Below are 21,678 nucleotides of genomic sequence, written 5' to 3'. Positions count from 1 at the left end.
GCTCTTTGTCTCTGTGTCCGAGTACCTGGTGCCAGAGGGTTGGACCCAGGTGCATCCCTGGCTCAGCCCAAGCGTGCGGCTCTGGAACCGCTCGTGGCTTGTRAAGCCGCCTGCCAGCCAAGCCGTTGCATGGGGGGATGCTGCAACACGTTCCCTCCTGCTTCGGCCCTGGCCTCTAGGTTTCTGCCCGTGTCYCGTGACCGTTTGCGTCCCTCTGCTCTCTCCAGACGTGCTGGGAGCGCTGCGCCTCCAGGGAGCATCCCCCCCGGCCGCCTCGCCTTGCCCGGGCGCAGGAGCGCGGTCTGCCGCAGCGGCYGGGGCGGGCGTCCCCTCCGTTGGGATGGCAGCGTTTGGGCAGTCCCGCGCGGTGCTCCCCGGGATCCGCGGCAGGGCTGCGATCAGGCAGGCAGAGCCTCCCGAGCACGTACCCGCCGGCGTGTGCCGCCCGCGAGCGTGCCGAACGCCGGGGGACGCGGGGCTGCGCCCTGCTGTCCGCCAGCCTCCTTGCTTYGGGCTCTCCGTCCACGCTGAAGCTTGCTCTGCCCAGCGCGGCTCCTGGCTCGCGTCGGCATCTCCGGCCCCCCGGGGGGGCTTCTCCCTTCGCAGGGCAGGGCGGAAAGCAGCACGCTGCTGCGAGGGCTCCGCGTTCGCTGCCGCGGCTCCCTGCGGTAACCGCAGTAACTCGGATGGACGCTTCCTTCACCGTTGCGAGTCCAGAAGGAGTCATATTGGTCAGTCCTGCCTCCTGCATAGTACCGGCCTAGAGGKGTCTTAGAGTTGCAGGGCAACTGAGGCTTGGTCAGGGCTTCCAGARTTGTTTTGTCTTCCCTGGAATTTATTAAGAAATACCAAATCCTTGGTCTGCCTYGGTAGGTTGTTCCAATAGTTAATCTACCCCCCTTCTGAGAAACTGTCATGTTTCTCATTTGAACTGATTTGGCTTTAATTTCCATGGATTCTTGTTAGAAGTTAAGAGCTCTGTTTGCAGTGCTGTCTGTACACAACCGCAGATGGTGTCCAGAAGAAACAGGGCTCTCCCAGCGTACTGCATACTGTGCGATTGCAGTAAAGTCTGCAGTTGGTTTTAAGAAAGCTCCTAATATTAGAAGTGTACCTTAAGCAGCTTGTTTCCCTAGGAGCAGGCTGCGAAGTGGTTGGCATCAGAGCACAAAGATGTTTATTGGGTATGGAAATCATGGGTATTTTTTCCTGTCTTACCCCACTGGGTTGACRTGGAACTTGAGTAGTGTCCAGGCCTTATGTTGGTTTTTTACATACCAATTTTACCTGGTGTTTTCTATGCTAAGACCAAGTTGGAAAAAATAAATCTCCAAACAAACCAATGCATTCCTCTCTTATTCTTGTAGCAATCCATAGAGCAATAAAACCGGATCTTGGTGGCTGTTGGATAAGGTCCACAGCAGTCGGTGGCAGTTGACTGAAGTCCATTAACCGTACCTCCAAAGCCAGCTGGCACGTGAAATGCAAAGGATGTTGGTTACCTGCCAATATTTGATGCAAGTTTATAATCTATATTATCTTTTATTTTTCCCTTAGGATCCCCGGAGCAAACACAAATTTAAAATCCACACGTATTCCAGTCCCACCTTCTGTGACCACTGCGGGTCGTTACTGTACGGGCTCATCCACCAGGGGATGAAATGCGACAGTAAGTGTTGTAATCGGTGGCCGTTGTTGCAGTAAAGGAAGCAGAACGAGTGRCTGGCGGCTTGGCACGCTTGCTGGAGCCAGAGCCTGGAGGGAGGCTCCGGCACCGTGGAGAACCTGGGCAGAGGCTCCCAGCCCACCTGGGATGTGCTGAAAGCTTCTTCCCTTTGGCTGCTGGCCGGCCGTTGGCGCGCGCCAYGCTGCGAGGCTCCCTGGTGCCCCGGGGACCGTGCACGAGCAGGCACGTCCCTGCTCCGGTGGGGAAGCCCCCAGCGACCCCTCCGGGGCAGGGATGGGGAGCAGTCGGGATCCTGCCTGCCTCCCCCAGCGCAGCTTCACCCGCAGCTCCGGCTCCGACTGACACCCTGTGGCCGCGCGGGTGCCTGCCGTCTTCTGCGAGCGCCCCAGCCTTTCTAGAAAGCGCTTCGGTCTGCGGAAGCCTGACCTTGGGCACAGGAGTAGCGGGGGGGAATTATTATACAGGGGTGGGTGAAGGAAGAGGAGGAGATGGAGAGAGAAGTTATTTTCCAAATTAATCTAGTGCATTCCTATTTAAACTGACTGCGAATATACAGCGTCTGCTTACATGCTTACGCCGTCTGTGGGGAACAGCATACGCTGGTGCTCACCATGTGCTGACTTCCTCATAAATATAGAAGCTTCCTGACTGTTATGGGAACAGTGTATTCATTAGCACCTTTAAAATGTTACCAAGAAGAAACGAATTCGTTTAAAATATATCTAAAGGTAAAAACATGGTGTGTGGGGGGGGTTGGTACCCCTTCGTAGGCCCTGGTGAATCCCGCTGAACTCCTAGCGTTGCGCCATGGGCGTTATGGAAGAGAAGTCTGATCAGTCATTAAAATTCTGAGTAATTAGACAAAGGGCTAGTCATCTCTTTAGGCAAGATCCTGCAACCAAAGTGCTGGTAGCGGTAGGTCCCTGTGTCTGTGCAGGGCTCTGCAGGAGCCCCAGGCCTCCAGCTGGGTTTGAAGGTCCGTTTGCTATATGTTTACCCCAGAATCCCCCGCAGATGTGCTCCGTTAAAAGGAGGCCGAATTCCTCCTCCCAGTCCGCTYCGAGCATCCGTGTGAGCAGTGATGGAAACGCTAGAAGGTGCTGAGCGAATCTTTCTTTTCCTCCACCCCTGCAGCCTGTATGATGAACGTGCACAAGCGCTGCGTGATGAACGTCCCGAGTTTATGTGGAACGGACCACACCGAGCGTCGGGGCCGGATATTCATCAGGGCTGACATCGAAAAAGATGTTCTAACCGTTGTAGGTAGGTGTGTGTGACTGAAGTACAAACACTATGCGAGGGGTCTTCTAGCTCCTGTGTGTGCCCAYAGGGACAGCAGAGCTGGGTCACGCYGGAGGCCCGGCTCGTCCGGCACCCGCTGCCTGGCTGGGGACAAGAGCGGTGCCCGGTGAGGCAGGACAACGCTCCGAGCCTTCTCCAGACCACGCTTCTCGTCTCCGGCAATCAGTGGCTCAGRGCGTTCTAGAGCCACAGCAATATCTGTGTTAATTAGCCCTTCCTAGATTTTTTTCAATCGCAAATTTTTCTAATCGCTTGTTGAATCATGTAAAATTTCAGTATCTGGAGCATCCCAGGAAGGGAAGGCAGAAAGCTTTTCAGTTTAACCATGCTGCGTGAAAAAGAATAATGTTTGTTCTGCGCTGTCCGTGCGAGAGTGAACGCTTGTTTCCTGTTGGTCTTTCTATGCCTCCAGTGGTAGCTGGACCCATACGGGTCTTGGTCTGAGCTTAGGAGAGTCCTTTTATCTGACTGCTTTAGCTTTGCAGTCTTCTTCCACTGATTTAACGAAATGGGAGCCCAAGGCCTTCCCCAGCGTCTGAGGTGGGTACCGTCATCCCCTGCAACGCTTGGGGCTGAGGCTGTTTGGGGCCGGGGCCGTCACTGTGATGCGTATTTYCTATTTCCAGAGCGGGAACGGTGGGTGTCAGCCCCCCCTGCTACGCTGACGGGTGAGGATAGCTGTCGCTCGCTGGATTTGCTCGTTATTTCTCAGGGCCCTAGCGGGCAGCTCGTGCGGCGCGTGGGGCCCCAGAAGCATCCGCAGCGGTGATGCGCAGAGCGCCGCGAGCCGAGCTGGGCGGCTGCTGGCTGCCTCTTGCTGATGCACACGCCGGGGGCGATCAGACTGATCGCGTCTGATGAATGCCGAGCAGGAGAAACCAAACCTTCCCCGTGCTTGGGCATCGCCAGGAGAAACGCGGAGTGCCAGTGCCCTCTCGTGGCGCCTGCCCGCAAGAAGTTCGGGGGGGGATGAAAGGAGGGTTTGCAGTCAGACGATTAGACACCTTGATCAGCAGAGGCTCCCGATAAGCCATAAATGTCCCAGTATCCTGAATGCCGTCTCTGGGGAAAAAGCCCTTGTCCCAGATGCCTGTTTCCTGTCCTCTTACCTTGAGAACTTGTCCGTTCTCACTTTGTGGCAGGGGAAAGGGTTGCACCTTCTCAAAAGGCTTTTGCCACCCAAATTTTGGGTTCCCAGGAAGTGTCGCTTCCCCCCCCCCYGACCCATAAGCATCTCTTAAAGCATAAGCTGTATTCTTGCAMAGCCACTCGTGTCCTCTGTGTGGAGAGATCAGCTGGAAGCTTGGACCTCTTGGGCCAGGGCTGGTGGCAGATGTCTCGTCGTGCTGATGAGCAGCCGCGTGTGCGAAGGGGAAGGGATCCTCTCCGGCGGGGGGGGGGGATGCAGCTTGCCGAACAGGTGGGGTTTTTCTCACGAAGCCTGAGCCCGGTGCTGAGCTGGGCAGGAGATCTGTGGCTGCTGTTCCTGCTCGTGGAGCYCTTAGGGGTACCTGGGCAGCTCGGCGTGGGTACGGTCTCTACAGGGGGGCTGCGCAGCTGTGAAAGTTTATCCACAGGATGAGTCAAGACTGTGGGGCTCAAAATACCACCTACCTGCCCACGCTTAAAAGGTCGGCCTTGCTCCTGAGCGGGCCCCTGCGCGTGTCGCCCTGAGGACTTCGACAGCAAGGACCAAGTCCTTCCGCGTAGCCCTGCCTGGCTCTTCCCGGAGAAGTCTGGTCTCCGGCATCCTGCGCGGTGGCTCAGCTCATGGCAGGAGATGCAGATACGCCACCGTGTCCGGTGGGTTGGCTTTAACTGGGTGAGGTTAGCTCCGAGCCGTCCTGCCTGCTCGTTGACCCTCTAACGAGTGTTTTATTCCCCAGGCAGCGGGGGTTTGGGCTGTCAGGCGATGGAGGTCTCGCCGCTCTGGTCCGAATCGCTCTCGCTTGGGGAGCGCAGGGTTGGCAGAGGGGATCTGGAAGGAYGGCTGTAAAGTGTGTGATCCCAAAGCAGGGGGCTTTAGCCCTCCCTGGCCAGCCCCACTTGCCCCTTCTCTGCTTGCACACGGTTTTGGTGGTGCGTGGCCCGAGCCCGTCTGTCCGGGATGATGGGGGACAGAGTGGAGCGTTGGTCCTTAGCTCGCAGCAGCTGCCGTGCATTTTGGCCGTGCCTGAGAAGAGCCCGGGAGAGCCACAAGTGACCTCAGCCTTGCAGAAGAGGACGTTTGGGTGTGTTTGGAGTGTGCTGGGTGAGTGCAGAGAAGTGCCGCGCTTTGTGCCTGCACCGCTGCATCACGCAGGGTTTGTGTCATCAGAAATACTCTGAAGGAGCAGAGTGTGTGTGACCATGGGCATGTGGAAGATAGATATTAATTGGAAAGAGATAATGGCTGCAGGAATGAGGTGAGGTGAGGAAAAATGTGTTTTACGGCGAGACGCACTGAATCCCACCTGTTTATTTAGTCCTAGTTCAGAAACCTCTGCAAGGGGAAGCGCGTCCGAGGGCAGGGGGTTCGCAGCCTCGCCAGCAAAGGCACAATGAAATGCAGTGGATGCATGCTGAAATGGGGATTGCTGGCAGAAATAAAAGTCAGGTTTTTCAGCTGTGCCTAAGGAAATTTTTTCCATGGCTTCAGAAAGAGGCAGCCCAAAATTGCTGGCTGGTGTGGTCTGACCGTGCCGTGCAGAAGGTCAGATTACGTAAGTGCAGCATCTCTTCCAGCCTACAGCACTGCCGGAAACGTCTTCAAGAAGAATATCAAGTTATTGGAAATATCAGTGACAATTTGAAAAGAGTATGTGTTATTTTTCTTAATGGAGATTTTTGGTGAAACGCACAGCATTTTCTTTGACACGAGTGTTGCTTTCCAGGTACCTATCATTGGGCGGAGGAGGCAGGGCTGGTATCTAATCTGCCATCACAGTGCAAGGCTAGGGCGGATGGGCATGCAAAGCCCCAGTCCCCCCACCGCAGAAGGCGTCTTGGCACCAGCATCATCCGCATTGCTGCGAYGGCAGGGGGAGAAACTCCCGTAGCCTCTTTCTGTGCAGCTGGATTTTCTTTTCTTCCTTCAGCTGCGTTTGAAAGACTGTTTTATTTCTGGCCCTTTATGGAGGTGTTGGTGAAAACATGTCATCTGTTGGCTCTTCCAGAACGGCAGGGAAAAGTACTGTGCTCTCCAGTTCTGCTGCATAGCTAATGAAGGAGTGGGAGCGTTTCGAGAGCGGAGAGCTTGGTGCGCTTATCGTGGAGGTTGCGAGCGCCGGACGTCCCCCCGCCCCTGCCGGCAGCTGCGGGCTTGGGGGGCTCTTCCYGTTTCACAGTTTGGAGGGGAGGCAGAAACGCCCGCTCAGACCCGAAGCGAGCTCGGCCGCCCGGCGTTTGGGGGGCGAAGCAAGCCGTTTGCCGTGCCGACCGTGGGGCAGGCACGGCGCTTCCCGCTGCCGCTGCTCGCTCTGGCTCGTCTCCARCAGCTCGGCAGAGATTTCCATTCCCCCAGCAACCGGGTGCTTCGCAGAGGCGCAGCCCCCAAATAACTGGTGGGTTTGTGCTGTCGTGTTTTTGGCTGGGAGAGGCCAGATCCTGGAAAAGTGGCCCTTTGGGTACGGCCAGGGCTGGTTTTAGAGGTAGCGCAAAGCAGGACGGAGGGGCGGTCTGGGATGGCGAGCAGCCTCTGCCCTGAAACGCCCTGGCTGAGGTCCATGCAAAAAGCTGGCGTGAGGGTTTCAGTTCTGGGCTGCCCTGCGCCCGCGGCCGGGGGCAAACCCGGCTCTGGGAAAGTCACGGCCCCTCTGGGACGATGCCTGTGCCTGGAGGCAGCTGCTTTGCAGATGCGGCCAAGCGCAGGGCATTGGGCTGGTGACAAGGGTCTGTGCCACTGGCTGGGTGTGCCAAAAAGGCCACCGGTTTCCTCCATGGGAACAGCCGGAGCACGGCTTCTCCGGGGAACCAGAGCACCGGCATGGGCACAGGCAGAACTGAGTTGCCCTGGCTGGAAGTTCTCACTTGCAATGAAGGAAGTTCTCACTTGCAATGAATCTTTGCTGGAAAATGCCCTTTGCGCATTTGCTGCATGCTCCGAGCGCGCAGCCCCAGCCAGGAGCCCGCTCCAACGCCCAAGGCCTGGGAATGTGGTGGTTCAGGCGCGGGAACGCGCGGAAAGCCGGACGCTAGATGTCAGCACATCCCCGTGAGCCGACTCCGAAGGTTTGATCCTGGCTCTGCTGCTGGGGAGCAGCTCTCATGGCACCATCCCCGCACCGGGGACGGGCTGCCCGGGGATGCTGGCGAGGCGAGGGCAGCACCGAGTGCGGAGCAGCCCGGGAAGCGGCGGCGACTTGTGCCGGCAGCGCCTGGAGCCCGGAGCGTGGCTCGGGCTGGGCATGTCCCATCTCCAGGATTGCAGGGGAAAATCCTGGCGGCCCTCCCTGTCCGCCCGGCACCACTGGGTGCTAATCCCTTAGGGATGGAGACAGCCTGCGGGAAGGAAGGGGAGCACTGTCAAAGCCCGGATGAGTGTGGAGATGAGCAGGGAAGCGGGACGAGGTTTCTGCAGAGCAAGGCGGTCCGGGTCCCCCCTTGACCCGGGTCTGAGCAGTGCGATAAGAAGCTAATTTAAGGATGGATCTTGTCCGGTTTGTGGATAGGGTTTCCCCTTCCCGGGAGCCCTTTCCCGTGCCTGGGAGCCCTCCCCAGYGCCGGGGACGGGTCTCCCCTCCTTGCTGCCCGGGGTTGCAGCGCGCTTTGCTGCAGCGGGCGTCRCGAGCCGGGCGAGCGCCTGCAGGTGGCACCGCCGGCACGGCACGGCGAGCGAGGAGCTCCTTAMCGCACTGAACGCTTGTGTGGTTTGCATCAGCTTTGAGCATTTGACACGCACCTACAAAATGCTTTTAGGCAGCATGTTTTCCTTTTTTCCTCCGTGTTCCTGTGAATCCTTTTCTTGGTAGAGCCAACCTTCTCCTCCCAACGGAAAACACAGCTCTTTGGTTAAACAGAATGCGGTGTTCAGCTTAAAATGACTTGTTCRTTTAACCAGTGACCCAAAAAATTGCATCTATTTGAACCCCCTTTCTAAAGATGACCTTGATCTGCCCCAGACTGAAGAGCGTCCCTTGCTCGCAGCACCGAGGCGGTCTCGGTTTTAAGGCAGCAGCTGCAATGCTGGCTGCTGCCATCAGCGTTGTGAATACCCACAAACTTGATCTCACAAAATGAAGACCAATGAAAGAAAATATTTTTAAGCTTAATGCAAACTCCCACTGTGAAACTCACTGCTTCAAGGTGTGGTTTTAACCACAGAACTTGGTAAGGCGTAGAGAAGGGACGGGTGTTTTGCAGAGAGCAAGAAGTCCCGGTGTCGTGCCGAGTTTCCTTCAAGCCGGGGCTCTCTTCCCATTTTGCTCTTTTGCGGCCCCTGGCTCAGTGAGGTCCTGCCTACAGCCCGGCCTGCCAGACACTTAAGATTGTAAAAATTATAATAATAATTCAAGAAAAAGCTGAACTTCAACATTTTAACCGATTCTCGGCTCTGAAGAACTGGGATGAGACGTAAAGCAGTAGGGTGGGAGACGGGAGAGCGCACCTGCGTCCGCCCTCGCTGCCGTTGCGGGAGCATTCCTGCGGAGCTTTGGGTAGAGGAGGCGGGGGATCGAATTCGGTAGCCAACATCCCAGATATCTCAAAAGCCACAAAATATGCATCGGATGCCCCCGGTGGGCTCTGGATCGGGCTCGGTTTGCATCAGCTCTGCGTGGTTTCATAAAACAGTGGCGTTCTCCTTGGCCGGTCCCCGCTCCGAGAGCGCGGAGCGCAGCTGTGCGAGGCCTCCTGCATGGCGTCGCGGTAGGCGACAGGCTTTGGCTCAACGCCTAATTAGACAAGATGAATTTGAGCAGAAGTAGAAATGCCTTTGAATGTCCAGCATTTCTGTGCATTTAGCCTGGTTGGAGTTTAAAGTACTTCTCTGCAGCTTTGCAAAGACCAGGCTTAGGGAATGGATGCATGTGACGGGAAAACGTGTCTTCTTGCAGGTGTATTAAACCACAAGCAACTGGCTAGAAATGGCGAATTGTGTTAGCAGCTCTGCTTGCTAAGTGCGTTATTTTAAAGCATGATAAAGCCTTCTTGCAGCAGTCCCTGCTGTGCCAAATTAGCATCAGTCGTTGCTCCCTGCCCTTCTCAGTTCACAGCGTCCTCGAAAGCCGCTGACCTGAGCCCCAAACCCTCCCACCCTCCATCTACTCAGCCCCGTGGAAAGCGATTCAAGGAGAGTTGCAGGAGATAAATCTCTCTAGCGCTTCCCTACATCAATGCCAGTCTTTTGCTAATACGTTAGTTGGAATTTTTTTCACTTTGAGAAAGACAGCTGCAAGTTGCATGGAATTTTCCAGCTGAAGTTTTGAGAGCCTGGAAAAGTTAAATTCGTGGTGCTAAGCAGCTCGAGAGTATCAGGAGGTGACGGAAATGTCGGCAGCTGAGGAGCGATCGCTCCGCTGCGCTCTAGTCGGGAACGGCTCCGTTCGGTTTGCTTCTCCTTTAATGGCAAAATGAGATCCCTGTTTCTCTCACCCACCATATAAACCACAGCAAACTCGCACTTGCGGCTTCGTCATGCTAAGTAGGTAGTGTGGGTTGGATTGATCTGGCTTGAACTGCTTGATGAAATAAAAGTGATTCTTTGGGCCTGGTAAACAAAGTGTTTCGGTACCCAGAAGTGTTTTATAAGACTTGCAAAGTTGCCAAAGCAGATTAAGCTCTTAATTCCCTTTGAAAGTCACTTAAAGATGCTTAAGTGACTTGGGCGGTTTTTACCCCAACGGCTTAGCGAACCTGGCCCTTTACGCCCAGCCAATCTCCCGATACTTGCCGTTGTTCTCCCCTGGTCTCAGGGCTTGTTGTAGCCCCTTGTTTTGCCTTAAACACAAGGAGAGGATTCCCTGGAGCAGGTCAGCGCTGTCCCGTCCGTGTCCGCGGGTCTGGTCTCGTTAGCTCTGGGGGCAGCAGCGTAACGGGAAGGGCCCCGGGAGTCGGTATTAACATGCGGTTTGCTCGGAAGAGAACAAGAGGAAAGAGCCTTGCAAACGCGGCCGGATCGCAGCCCGTGGGATGCCGTGCGCGCACCGGCCGAGGCGCGGGGCCTGGCTGAGGTGCGGCGTCAAGCGGCGGCTGGGCGGGAGCGACGCGGTGGGTGTATTTATACGCGTCGCCTGATGCGGAAGGCAGAAGTGATGGAGTGTGACAGGGCGTAATTTGGCTAATGTTGGACAAGAGCAAACGTATAGTCGCAGTCTGTGTTCTGTTCTGGGCTTTGATCAAGTATCTTATTAGAGGGAAAAGACTGCTGAATAAAGTGGGAAATTGTAGCAAATTAAAATGTCATCAAGGCGTTGCACATTTTTTGCTTCCATAATAGAAACGCTTCCCAGTGCAGATTATTTTGAGTCTGTCGTATTAAGAGATGTGAATATCTGAGTTTGGGGAGCGGAGGAGCCGCTCAAGTCGCGGATGAGGCTTGGGGTCCGTTAAAGCTGTTGCTTCCCAGCTCGTGCTTTCCGGAGACGATGAGATAATGACGCCCATAAGCTGCATGGAGCTTTGTCGCGGAGATCCGTTCCGTGTCAGTGGCGCGAAGGGCTCCGCGTATCGGCTCCCCGTCCTGCCGCTGACCTGGTCAGAGCTAGGTTTCCCCGCTGCCCTGTTGGAGCTGGATCTTGCTCGTGCAAAGAGTTTCCCGGGGGGGGGGACTCGGAGCGCAGAGCTGCGGGTCCGGCGGTTGCTGTTCCCTCTTCCCGGGGAAGCAGCAGTCCAGATGGACTAACAGGCAGGAGGGATGGGAGCGGTTCATGCTGCCGGGAACCTGTTCTGGTGCGTACGTGGGATATGGAGAATCCTTGGCATGCTTGGGTAATCAACTGCTGTTCCCCTCCTTAGAGAAAGCTGCACAAAGTTCCCGTTTCTAAGCGAGCTTGCGGAGAAGCAGCCGGGCGGAGGGCAGGGCGCGGAGCCCGGGATCGCCCGGGATCGCCCGGCACCGGTGAGCTGAGCGGCCGAGCACGCTCCCCGTGCCCTCGGCAGCGGCTCCGACGTCGCTCGGCCACCGGAGCGATGGATCTCCTACCTGGCTGACGCCTATTGATGGAGGGAGATGCTGTGAAACCGCACACAGGGCCGTTGTGGCTGCCTCCGCGCTGCCGGGTGCCGTGCAGTCCGTGGCCCTTTCCCCTGGGAAGGTTTCCGCGTCCGAGCGGAGCCGGGTTTTCCCCTGCAGCTGGGTCAGCGCCAGCCCGGAGCCGGTGCCCCTTGCTGCGCCCGCAGAGCTGGCACGGGCTGCTGGGGCCGGATCCTCGCTATTTACCAAGCTGAGGAAATAAAACATTGACCAAAACTGAAACCAATTATGCTGTGATTAGATAAACGAGCTGGAAGTGCATTAATTAATAATCACCAGCCCAGGAAGATGCACCGTAATGAGTCCTGTGCCTTCTCTATTATATAAGCATGTGCAAATATATTCTTCTGCAGAGTATTAATGAAATGTTTTAGCGCACGCACAAGGGTGTTAATCCGCGTGCCGGCTGCTCGCTGGGAGGTGGCTGCTCCGAGACGGGGATGGCGAGCGCTGCCGGAGGGAGGCCGGCGCGGGGCTGCGCTCGCTCGGCGCGGGAGCCTGCCCCCTCTCCGAAGCCCTGCCCGAGGAGGGCTGGGAAATCGGGGGAGCCGGCTGCGTTTCGCCGCGATGGGACGGGCCTGGGAGCGGGCTGCCGAGCTCTGCCCTTCCCTCGCGGCGAGCAGGGTTTTTGGGAGCCTTTGCTGCGCGCTGGGCGACGGGAAGCAGCTCTGAGTGCGCTCAAGGCGTCGTAATGGCCCCGCTCACCCACGCACGAAGGTGAAGGCTTGGCAGCCCCTAGAGGTTGCCTTTAAGAGCTGGGTAGGAGTGGGTTTTGTTGTTGCCTTTTTTTTTTCTTTCTTTTAACAAAAAAGCGAACCCCCATATGGTATTGCATATTTAGCAAAGAACTTTCTGGTCTTAATTCATCTAGCGTGTTCATTCTGCCTTCCCACGGAAACCCGGGTAGCAGCCGCGAGCAAGCCCCACGCGGCGCTGGGGCTTGCCGTGAACCAGCTCCGGGCTGGCTGTCCCGGCGGAGAGCCCGCGCGTCCCCGGGCGCTGCGTTGCTCCCGATCCGGCCCCTCGCCGCGCGCTCGGCCCTTTCCGAGCCGCCTGGCCCGTTTCTCATGGATGCGCCGCTTACCCGAGCCGGAGGAAGGGCCCTGCCCAGCTCTGCCAGCAGCGGCGAGCTTTCGGCCAGGACTTCCAGGGGTGGAAGAAGCCGCTTGAAAAGGCTTCGTCGCCTCCCGCGTTGGGCGTCGCAGAGGTATTTCTTCCCGTGTTTTGCTCTTGGAGACGTGAGCGTCTGAAGTGAGCGTCTCTTCCCAAGCCTGTTACTGCTGGCTGTTATGGCTGGCTGAGTAATTAAAAGATGTTGTCTGAATAATTTATTTGAAAACTATTGCAAGTTTTGTGGAATAAATTATTCAGATGTCGTTCAAGCAGCTCTACCTGCCCTGGCTCTGCCGGGCAGAGTGGGTGACGTCCCATTCCCATTCCCGCTCCTGTGGCAGCGGTGGTGTCCCCAGCCCGGGATTGCCCTTCCCTGCTGGGGCAGGAGAGCAGCTCTCCCTCAAATCCCGGGATGCTCCAATACCCCGGGAAAAGCTGAGCTGAGCATCCGGCCGACGGAGCTTGTCTCGGTTTCCCGAGGTTTAACCAGGTCGCTGGGGTGGAGGTGGCGCGTTCCGCAAATGCATCCAGAGACGGAGCAGGGAGAAACGGGGGAGGATCGGGGTAAAACCAGGCTTATTCTGCCGCGGTGCCCGAGCAGCCCCGGTGCAGGGCTGGGGAAGGGCGCGCGGCGCGTGACTGCGCGCGGGGGCACCGGCCGGGCCGTCGGCGGAGCGGCGCTGACTCGCAGCCAGCCGAAGGCTGAGCCAAATGTYCCYCKGMRCGCRCSSRGGYRSRCGCGSCYGCYGCTCGCTGCTATTCCCGTCCCCGTCTCGCCTCGGCCCCGGCGCTGTCAGGAGGTTTTTCTGCGCCGAGGGCTGCCCGTGCGCCCTCTTGGCTTCCCCCCTTCCCTGCCCACGCTCGCTCTTCCCACGCGCTTTGCTCCTCGTCCCTGCGCTTCTCCCAGCTCCCGCCGCCGCCGCGCGCTCGGCGGCTCCTCCGCGGGCTGCCGGTCTCCCGGCAGGAGCCTGCCGTTTTGGCTGCAGTTTCCTTGTATTTGGTTAAGGAGCCCCCGGGAGCCGCGGGGGGGTTCACGTGGCATCAGCCGTGGTTCAGCCTCTGCCTGGTGCCGGCAGCGATAACGTATTCCCACCCCATCCCATCCCATCCCGCTCCGAGCAAGTTTCAGACCCACGGATGCATCATCCTGAAGCGCAGCCTCCAGCCGAGGCTGCTTTTTCTCAGTGGGCACCAAATGTGTTAGCTGATGGCTGCTGCCCAAAGTGATTTAAGAACAGCTACTTTGAATGAGATCATAATATTCTTACTCATAACTATTAATAGTGATATTGCTGCTTCTTAATGATGCACAGAACTGTCATAATATGAGATGTAAAAATATTTTACATCAAATTTAACAGTCAAAGAAATGCCATAAACTGTTGGAGAAAGCATGTTTCCTCTGACACATGAGATACCGCTATTACACTTTTTAAGGTTTTTATTTTCTTTCACTTAATTGTTGATTTCTGCTTGAAAAATCAGAAAGTTACTTAAGGTCAAAGCAGAAGCATTTTGTTTTTTTAAATGAATAGATAATTTTATTCCCATTAATGAAATGTCTAGGTCTGCCTGCTGAGATAATAACGTGAAGTAATCAAATCTCATGCTTCAGGGCATAAACTGATTGACTATGAGGGTCAGGAATTATTTTTCCTGTTCCGTAAGGAAGGGAACAATGGCCTGATAAATTAGGAAGCCTCGTTCGTTTGTCTCCGGAGCGCGTCAGCCTGGCCCTTCGCCTGGTGAGAAACGAAACGAAGCCGGAGCGTTTGGTTGACTCGGCGTCACATAACGGCGCTTCCTCTCCCCGCGGGACACCGCCGGGGTTCGGGTCCTGCGGGGGAGCGTGTCAATCCAGCTGCGGGATTCCCGGTGCTGCTGTCGTTGCCGCGTGTCCCGGGGAGTCCCTAGGGATTGCTGCTGGCCCTGGAGGTGCATCGGGGGTGATGGTGTCCAGCTGGGATTTACTCGCTCCGCCTTTCCCAGGGGTGCAATGCAGTAACGTCCCGATCTCCTGCTTTCCGGCTGGGAGCAGAGCAGCATTCGGGAACATCGGGCTTTGCTTTGACCCCCCTGGGCCGCCTCGCCCCGCGCGGCGTGCTGCTTCGGCACGGCGGTTTGGTCCCAGGGCTCCCCCAGACCCCAAAACTGCCGCTCCCCCGGAACGCCGCTTCCCGCGCGCCGCGCCGCCCTGCTCTCCCGCGAGAGCCGGAGGTCGGAGAGCAACGCGGGGGGAAGCCCGTTCCAGGCAAACCAGCCGAGGAATCAAGACCTGAATCGTGCAGCAGGCGCCAGGCTGAGGAAAGCCGGAGGGGCTGCTCGGCTGCGCGCGGCAGTGCGGGCGAGGGCACCGGAGCGCTGGGCTTCGAACACAAGCGCTTGCCGTGTTTGCAAACAGCAAAAGCAATTACTGCTGTTTATTTACCACCGCGGTAAAGACTGCTTCCTTTACAGTCTCGTTGCCAGTCGGGTAATGGCTTGTCAGGACCTATTGTGGGACTTTTCCCTAATACGCTTTTGTATTTTATAATTCAAGAATGCGGTTATAAAGATAGGCTTCTTTTTTTTTCCTATCAAAAAGGCACAGATAAAAGCCTGTAACGGTGGTGAGAAAATATGTATTCTTCTCCTCCGATAAAGGGTGACGGAGAGGAAGGCATTCCAGTTGTATCGGTGCGGAGCCTTTGCAGGGTCCTTGGAAATTAAACTCATTACTTTGAGATTTCACAGAGCAGATTGCAAGCCTTTCCGCTTGGATGGTACAAAGCTTTCTGCGGAGGGTTTTGACTGAGAGCCCAAATTAAGCCGCAGAATAACTACTGTGTATCCTTGGAAGTGCGCAGTCAGTATTTATGTCCAAAGTTTAAAAAATAATATATATTAATTTATTAAATGGCATATGAAAATAATGGCCTGAACATCACAGAAATAAAGTCATGCTGCTTATGTCCCAGCAAGCAGTTATAAATGGAATAAGGCACCACGCTCAGCCCGCTCTCGGGAGCCGCTGGGACGTGTCCGTGTCCGTTATGCGCAGGGGGTGTTAAGGGGAGGTTAGCACACGCTGCGCACTGGTGCTTCCCAGCCCTGGCGCCGGTACGGAGCCGAACACGCGCGGGGTCTGCGGAGGGATGGCCCAGCACCTCCGTAAAGCTGTCCGTAATTCAAGTAACAGCCTGCGCCTTGGGTAGCAAATTGGCAATAGCCTGAGAAATTCGAAAACTGCCCAGGTCTGGTATTGAGCTTTCCTCCGAAGTTACCTGTTGTTTGCTGAAAAAGAAATTTTCCGGGACTCGGTCGCCTTCCTGTGCGGGAAGGATGCAGCCTCCTCCGTGGCCGCCGTCCCGCAGCGCTCTCGGGATGCGCCGGTGTCCTCCGGTGTCTCGGGAGCCCCATCTCAGCCCCTTCCCGTGCACGTGCTGCGATTCCACTGCCGGTGCTGCCGGCGGGGGCTCGGGGGCTCCGCACGACCTGCCTTGCCCGATCCCGGAGCGTGTGGATTCAACCTCGGAGACCCCAGCGTGCCGTGCTGCGCCGTGAGGAGGAGAGCCTCTGCCTCCACCGCGGGTGCAGCACCGTGCCGTCGTGCCCCATCGGGCTGCTCCGCTTTGACATCCTCGCTCAGGCTGGCGGGACGCTTGGACCCTGCTCCCCCTTCGGCTTAGTCCGGGGGAAAAGGCTCGGACCATCCCGGCTGCGTTCGCTTCCTCAAAGCTGCAGCCCAGTCACTGGCAACGCAGGGAAGTTGTCTAGGCTTATGTGTGTTTTTGTAGTTTGAATATTGAATTTGTTTCTTTTTTTTTTCTTTCTCCTCCCCAGTAAGAGATGCTAAAAACCTAGTTCCTATGGATCCTAATGGCTTGTCAGATCCCTACGTGAAACTTAAACTAATCCCTGACCCCAAAAACGAAAGCAAACAGAAGACCAAAACTATAAAGTGCTCCCTGAATCCTGAGTGGAACGAGACATTTAAATTGTAAGTACAAGAAGAGTGTTTAAACCTGTAAACTAATTTCTCTCACCCCCAAGAATTAGTGTGGTTGTATTTGCCCTGATTTAATTATTCAGAGAGATTAAGCTGATTCACTTGAGAAATAATTCTTCTCAGTCCTGTAAATGTGACTCAGAAATGCTCCAGATTCTGCTCCGCGCTCTGATCCGAGCGGAGCATTTCCGGGAAGGAGCTCCACGTTGTCCAGGTGCTGTCGGGAAACTGCGTGTCGGAGAGCTGAGTTGTCTTTGGGGACCATCCCGTCGCTCCATATTCGTGTCCTTGCTGGATGTGAGAGGCCTGGAAGTGCAGCGATAGCTTCCGAAATAAAACCATCCCTTTTTCTGTCCCCTGTTGCAGCCAGCTGAAGGAGGCAGACAAAGATAGGCGGTTGTCCGTGGAGATTTGGGACTGGGATCTGACCAGCAGGAATGATTTCATGGGCTCCTTATCCTTCGGGATTTCCGAACTGCAGAAGGCAGGAGTCGATGGATGGTAAGAATCCAGGTCTTGTGAAAACGCAGAGCTGTGGGCAGAGCGGTGCCCACCTTTCCCGGTGGGATTCCCGCCCCGGCGAGGCCGCGCGTCTTCCCAGGCCGGAGTGTGCGGGGAGCCAGGTCGTTTGCTGGCGAAGGGAAAGGGAGGGAAAACCCTGTTTTTTGCCGGGGGCAGCTGTTTCGGGAGCCCATGGCCTGGCACACATGCCGGCGAGGACGCTGCTCGGTACGAGCAGGAGCTGCCCGGAGCCCTCAGTCCCGTCGCTCGTTCCCGTGCGAGAGGTGAGCGTGGGGGTCGGGAAGCTCGTGCCGAATGGCTCTGCACATTTCCATTTTATCTTCCCCAGCAGGACACGTGCCGCCTTCTTTCCTTTTGTTTTTTTCCCCCGGTCACTGATGCCTGAGAGCTGTGTTACCTTTCCATGCTTTCCATGTGACGTGTAGTAATTTAAAATAGGTTTTATAAGTCCTTTGGAAGACAAAAACCATACAGTATCAATTTGCATTATGTGAGGCAAGAAAGTGCCCTGGATTCTCCGTCTTTTCCGCTGTGGAAGCTGTATGCTTCCCATTGAAGTTGGAGAGAACTTGGAGGGGGAAGAATTAGCAAAGAGAACGGCGTACGCACATTGAACGCGTGCCATATGATGCCCGCCAGCTGTTGCGATGGCCCAGGAAGAAAAATCACCTGGTATTGGTTTTTTGCCTTCTCCTGTTCAAGAGGATCCCGTGCCGTTCCCACGCTGGGACGCAGATCCTGTGCCGTTCCCACGCTGGGACGCGGGTCCCGCGCCGTTCCCGCGCTGGAGCAGTGGAGCTGCTAGACCTGGCAGCGGGCTGGGGCTTCGGCGCCTGCACGCCGGCCCCCGTGCTGCCCGTGCTGCCCATTGCCCTGGCCCGGCAGGAGCTTGCAGCATCTGCTTCGCCCTGAAGGGCAGAGCCGGGAATCGCGGGCTCCCCAGGCCGCGGCTCGACGCTCCTGCCCCTGCCCAGGCCGGGCAGTGCGTTGGCACGAAGGCACAAGCCAGCACTGAAGTCGTGCAGCGGGTTTGTACAAAGCTAGGAACAGAATGGTGTTCAGGTCTGCGAGCCTCACTTATCATAAAATGGACCTTGACTGAGACATAGCTGCCTTTCCAGGAAAAAAAAACAGAGAATTGTCAGTTCCTGCTAAATTTGCAGTCACCTGGAGCGATGCATGCCCTTCGGCTGGGATCGCTACGCTGCCTGTTTCCAATGCAGAGCAAAGCTTGATAGGTTCCCCAGCCTTTTAAAATCGTGTAAGTGGAGGTCTAAGTAATTTTCCTTGTCACAGTATCTGGCTAGAATAAACTCTAGAGGAAGCTCTGATCTATATTTCTTATCTAAACAAGTGCAGTTAGCAGAGAAGAGGGCTCGGAGGAAGGGTCGGTCCCGGCAGCGTGCAAATAGCGCTTTGCTCCCGCGGCGCGTGGCCTTGGCGGATTGCACCCAGCTGGTCGCCGCTCCTCTCGGCCGCGGGAACGCGCTCGCTGCCGGAGCCCGGGCTTTGCCGGCGGCTCGATAAAGCACCTTGCGTCTGAATGACATTTCCATGATTTCTGATAATCGCTGGTTAAACTTTTTTCCCTTTTTCTGCGACCCCAGAAAGAGCCCTCCACTGGGAGCATGTGCGAAAGCATGCTGGACGTGGGGATTTGGGGTATAAATTTAGGGGTCTTTTCGCCTTGGGGAAAGCTCACCTGGAAATAGGTACAGGCTGGGGAGAACTGGGCGCAGAGTTAAGTTAAGTTGAGTTAATCGCCTGTCCGCGATTCCTGCCGGCCTGACGCGATGTTCTCGCTGTGTCCCCCCAGGTTTAAGCTGCTGAGCCAGGAGGAAGGAGAGTATTTCAACGTCCCGGTGCCCCCCGAGGGAGAAGAAGGAAACGAGGAGCTGAGGCAGAAGTTTGAGGTGAATTGATTTTTCTTGGGAACTCGGCGCTTCTGCTTGCTGCCCGCCTAAGGGCTCTGCCAGCCGCTTCTGTCCCGGCAGCGTGGGGCGACGCGGAGCAGGGCCCGCCCGGCCCGGCGCTCCTCCGCTTCCCGTGCCGCACCGCTGCCGAGGTGGCCGGCTGACCTCAGACGGTCCTTCCTGAGGCTCTGCCTCCGGGCACGAGGTGCCCGTGTTGTTTCCAGAAGGTAACTTGCTCGGTTAAATTGAGCAAAAAAGAATCGCTCTGAACATACGAAGCTTTCCAGCAATGCTTTGGCTACGTGGAATAAGAAAGGAAGGACCTCGTTGGATCCATTCGGGAACGGCAGGTTGGTGACGCACCCGCCCTGGCGGGGCGGCGCTGGGGAACGCTGCCGTTCAAACAGCACAGGAACGTGGAGTACTTGCACCAAATTCTTCCCTAAGCCAGATCCGTGTTGCTTGAACTGCTGGGGTTGCGCAGGTGGTTTGGAGTGAGCTGTGAGACACCAGAATGAGGGTGAGCTGCGACACCTGAGCCACAGGCGTTCGTTTTTTCAAAAGTTTTCAGGACACCAAGTAAAGGGAAAAGGATTCAGATAAAGCAGGAGCTGGAAATTTAGGGTATGAATCACTCGCATATAATTTTCTTCTGGGATTGGCAGGATTCTTCTAATTGCGGCGCATTAAATGAACCATCCATCTCGCCCTCCTGGAATACTTTATTTTAATTTGAAGACACAGAGACCTCTCTGTGCATGCGTCTCTCTCGCTTTGCGTGAGATTAGCTGGGAAAGGGAGCAGTCATTTGTGCTGGAGGGAGAGAAGAGCGATAGGAAAATAATTCTTTGGCAATYATGTCAGGCTGCGAGCACAATGGAGAGTACTGCACAACGCAGAGTTCCGTATGATGTGCGCTGTGCGCTTTGTGCGCGATCCCGTGTCTCTGCTACCGTGCTGCCCGTCGCTTTTAAGCAGTCGTTTCTTCTTACTGAGACAAAAGCAGCGCAACAAATGTCAGCCCTTCATTCACGTTGTTTCAGATAATATCTCGCTCGCTATTAGGGATTGCATAATTCACAATTTGTTTGCCAAAATTAACGTAGCGTAGCCAGATGAGGAAGCGCCTCAGTTAATGCACCTCCAACGCTATATTCTAATTCAGGAGGGGCAGATCCCGGGTGTCCTGGGATGGCCTCGCGGAACCGTGTTCCTGGTGGCAGCGGGCTGGAAACGCTCATGGAACAGCAGCTCTACCCTCCTTTTGAGGTGCAACTTAACAGAACTTGTCCGTCTGGTTTTTCTGCCATGCTGCTTATTATAAATGAATGTAACTAACTAGGATAAATGAAGATATTGATATGGTTGGGTTTGAAACTAATCTCGGAAAGAAACCCTTTCCTCCYGTTTTACGTCCTGCCCTGGGAGCCTCTGTGCGCCGCCTTGCGTGCCGAGACTCTGGTTTGCGGGAGGATGCCGGCTCCCTGGATTGGYGCTTCTCAGCAGCGGTCCTTAGCAGGTGGAGCTCCGCTCCCCGACGGAAGCGCTGAGAGCTCGGTGCGGACGGGGAGGTCGCTGCGCGGGGAGGCGGGACGGGGGCTGCTGCCGCCGCCGAGCAGGGTCTCTGCGGGGGGGGCTTCGCCCGTTCGACGTTTCTCGCTCTTCCGGCCGAAAAGCTGCTCTGGCACGTCAGGCGTAACCACGCGCGCGGGTCGGCGGCGTTTCGGGCGATGCCCGAGGCACACGGAGCAGGCGGAGCGGGGCTTCGCCCTGCCGGAGCCTGCGCGCTGCCAGCTCCGGCCCACGCAGCCCCGCTGCAGATGGAGGTGCAAAACCGGCGCCTGGGGAAAGCGCTGTTGGTGCCTGTGAAAAGCAAAGGACATGAACGCGATGGGCTTTTGTGAGCGAGTTAGAATATGGGAAAGCGAGGAAGCCGGTGCAGAGCCTCGTCGCACCTGGGGCTCGCAGAGGAGCTGGCCCAGCTCAGCTGCTGCCAGCGCCGGGAACGTCGGGGCTCTGCGCTAGCGGCACTGGGAAGCTGCTGAGATTTCGGTGCTGGTCTCTCATAGATTTCGGTGAAGTGTGGGTCCRACTCTCCCTTCAAGGAGGCTTCAAGGAGAAACCTCTATTTACTACTCAATAAGCCATGCAAGCTCTTGCCAGAATGATTGATCCAGACATTACTGAATTAATAGCTCTTTACCATTTTTCAGTATAGTTAAAATCGTCCCAGAGCCCCGAGAATGAGTGCATTACATCTGGAGACATATATGAAATGAGCCATACAGGAAATAAAACAGTTGGCCTTATGGAAGTCAGTCTGAAGTCCRTAACTGTAGCGTGGGACCCGAGAGCTCCTTTTGCTAAACGACCTTTCTTTTTTTTTTAATCTCACTTATATATAACCTCCCTGGGTATGCAAGAAAATAAGACAGATTTAATATGACAGTTGCCATAACCATATACCATGTGTAACACTTTGTCAGTTTTATAGAGAATTAGCTACCTGCCCTGCTTTTCCTGCATTTCTTGATGTTGCAGTGGTGTTAAAATCATATGCATGTTTGAAGTCCGAGATGAGTTGACCACGGATCAGAAAATATATTGCCCAGAAGTATCGTTTCACTCTTCCAGACTGTGACTGTATCCTCACCTTACTGCATCTTCCCCTAATCGCGTCCTCGGTTGTGAACAAGTCGATATCGCAAAGAGAGAAGTGCTTCCAGCTCTGCAGTTCGGCGACGGCTCCTGCCGGCCGCGCTGCGAGCTCCGCGGGAGCCCGGCCGTCGCGCAGCAGCGGGGCGCTGCCGTCGCAGCCCGGGCGGGACAGAGCCCTGCGATCGATCTGCGTTGGCGCTGCATGATCCAGCCCGCGCCTGGGCGACGCGAATCGATAGCGCGAAGTCGAGGTGCATCTGACGGGTCTAAGCTTTGCAAAAGCTGCAGGCTGAGGGGCTGCCGTCCCGCTCGTGCCTCCTGCAGC

The 21,678-nt window shown here is 56.1% G+C and overlaps 1 protein-coding gene across 2 annotated transcripts in view; it reads left to right on the top strand.

Annotated features, from left to right (window-relative positions):
* PRKCB (protein kinase C beta) overlaps window positions 1-21,678 on the top strand; it is a 140,210-nt gene that overhangs the window by 74,885 nt on the left and 43,647 nt on the right. For both annotated transcript variants that reach the window (XM_026086027.1, XM_026086018.1), the window contains exons 4-8: window positions 1,558-1,669; window positions 2,822-2,950; window positions 16,095-16,251; window positions 16,627-16,761; window positions 18,599-18,695. In XM_026086027.1, the coding sequence (XP_025941812.1) occupies window positions 1,558-1,669; window positions 2,822-2,950; window positions 16,095-16,251; window positions 16,627-16,761; window positions 18,599-18,695 (630 nt within the window). The remainder of the gene's footprint in view (window positions 1-1,557; window positions 1,670-2,821; window positions 2,951-16,094; window positions 16,252-16,626; window positions 16,762-18,598; window positions 18,696-21,678) is intronic.

This window comes from Apteryx rowi, unplaced genomic scaffold (assembly GCF_003343035.1).
Source record: "Apteryx rowi isolate R43461 unplaced genomic scaffold, aptRow1 scaffold_119, whole genome shotgun sequence".
Taxonomy (NCBI): Eukaryota; Metazoa; Chordata; class Aves; order Apterygiformes; family Apterygidae; genus Apteryx; species Apteryx rowi.
The sequence above is the reverse complement of the archived record's forward strand: the minus strand, read 5'-3'. Positions and strand labels throughout refer to the sequence as shown.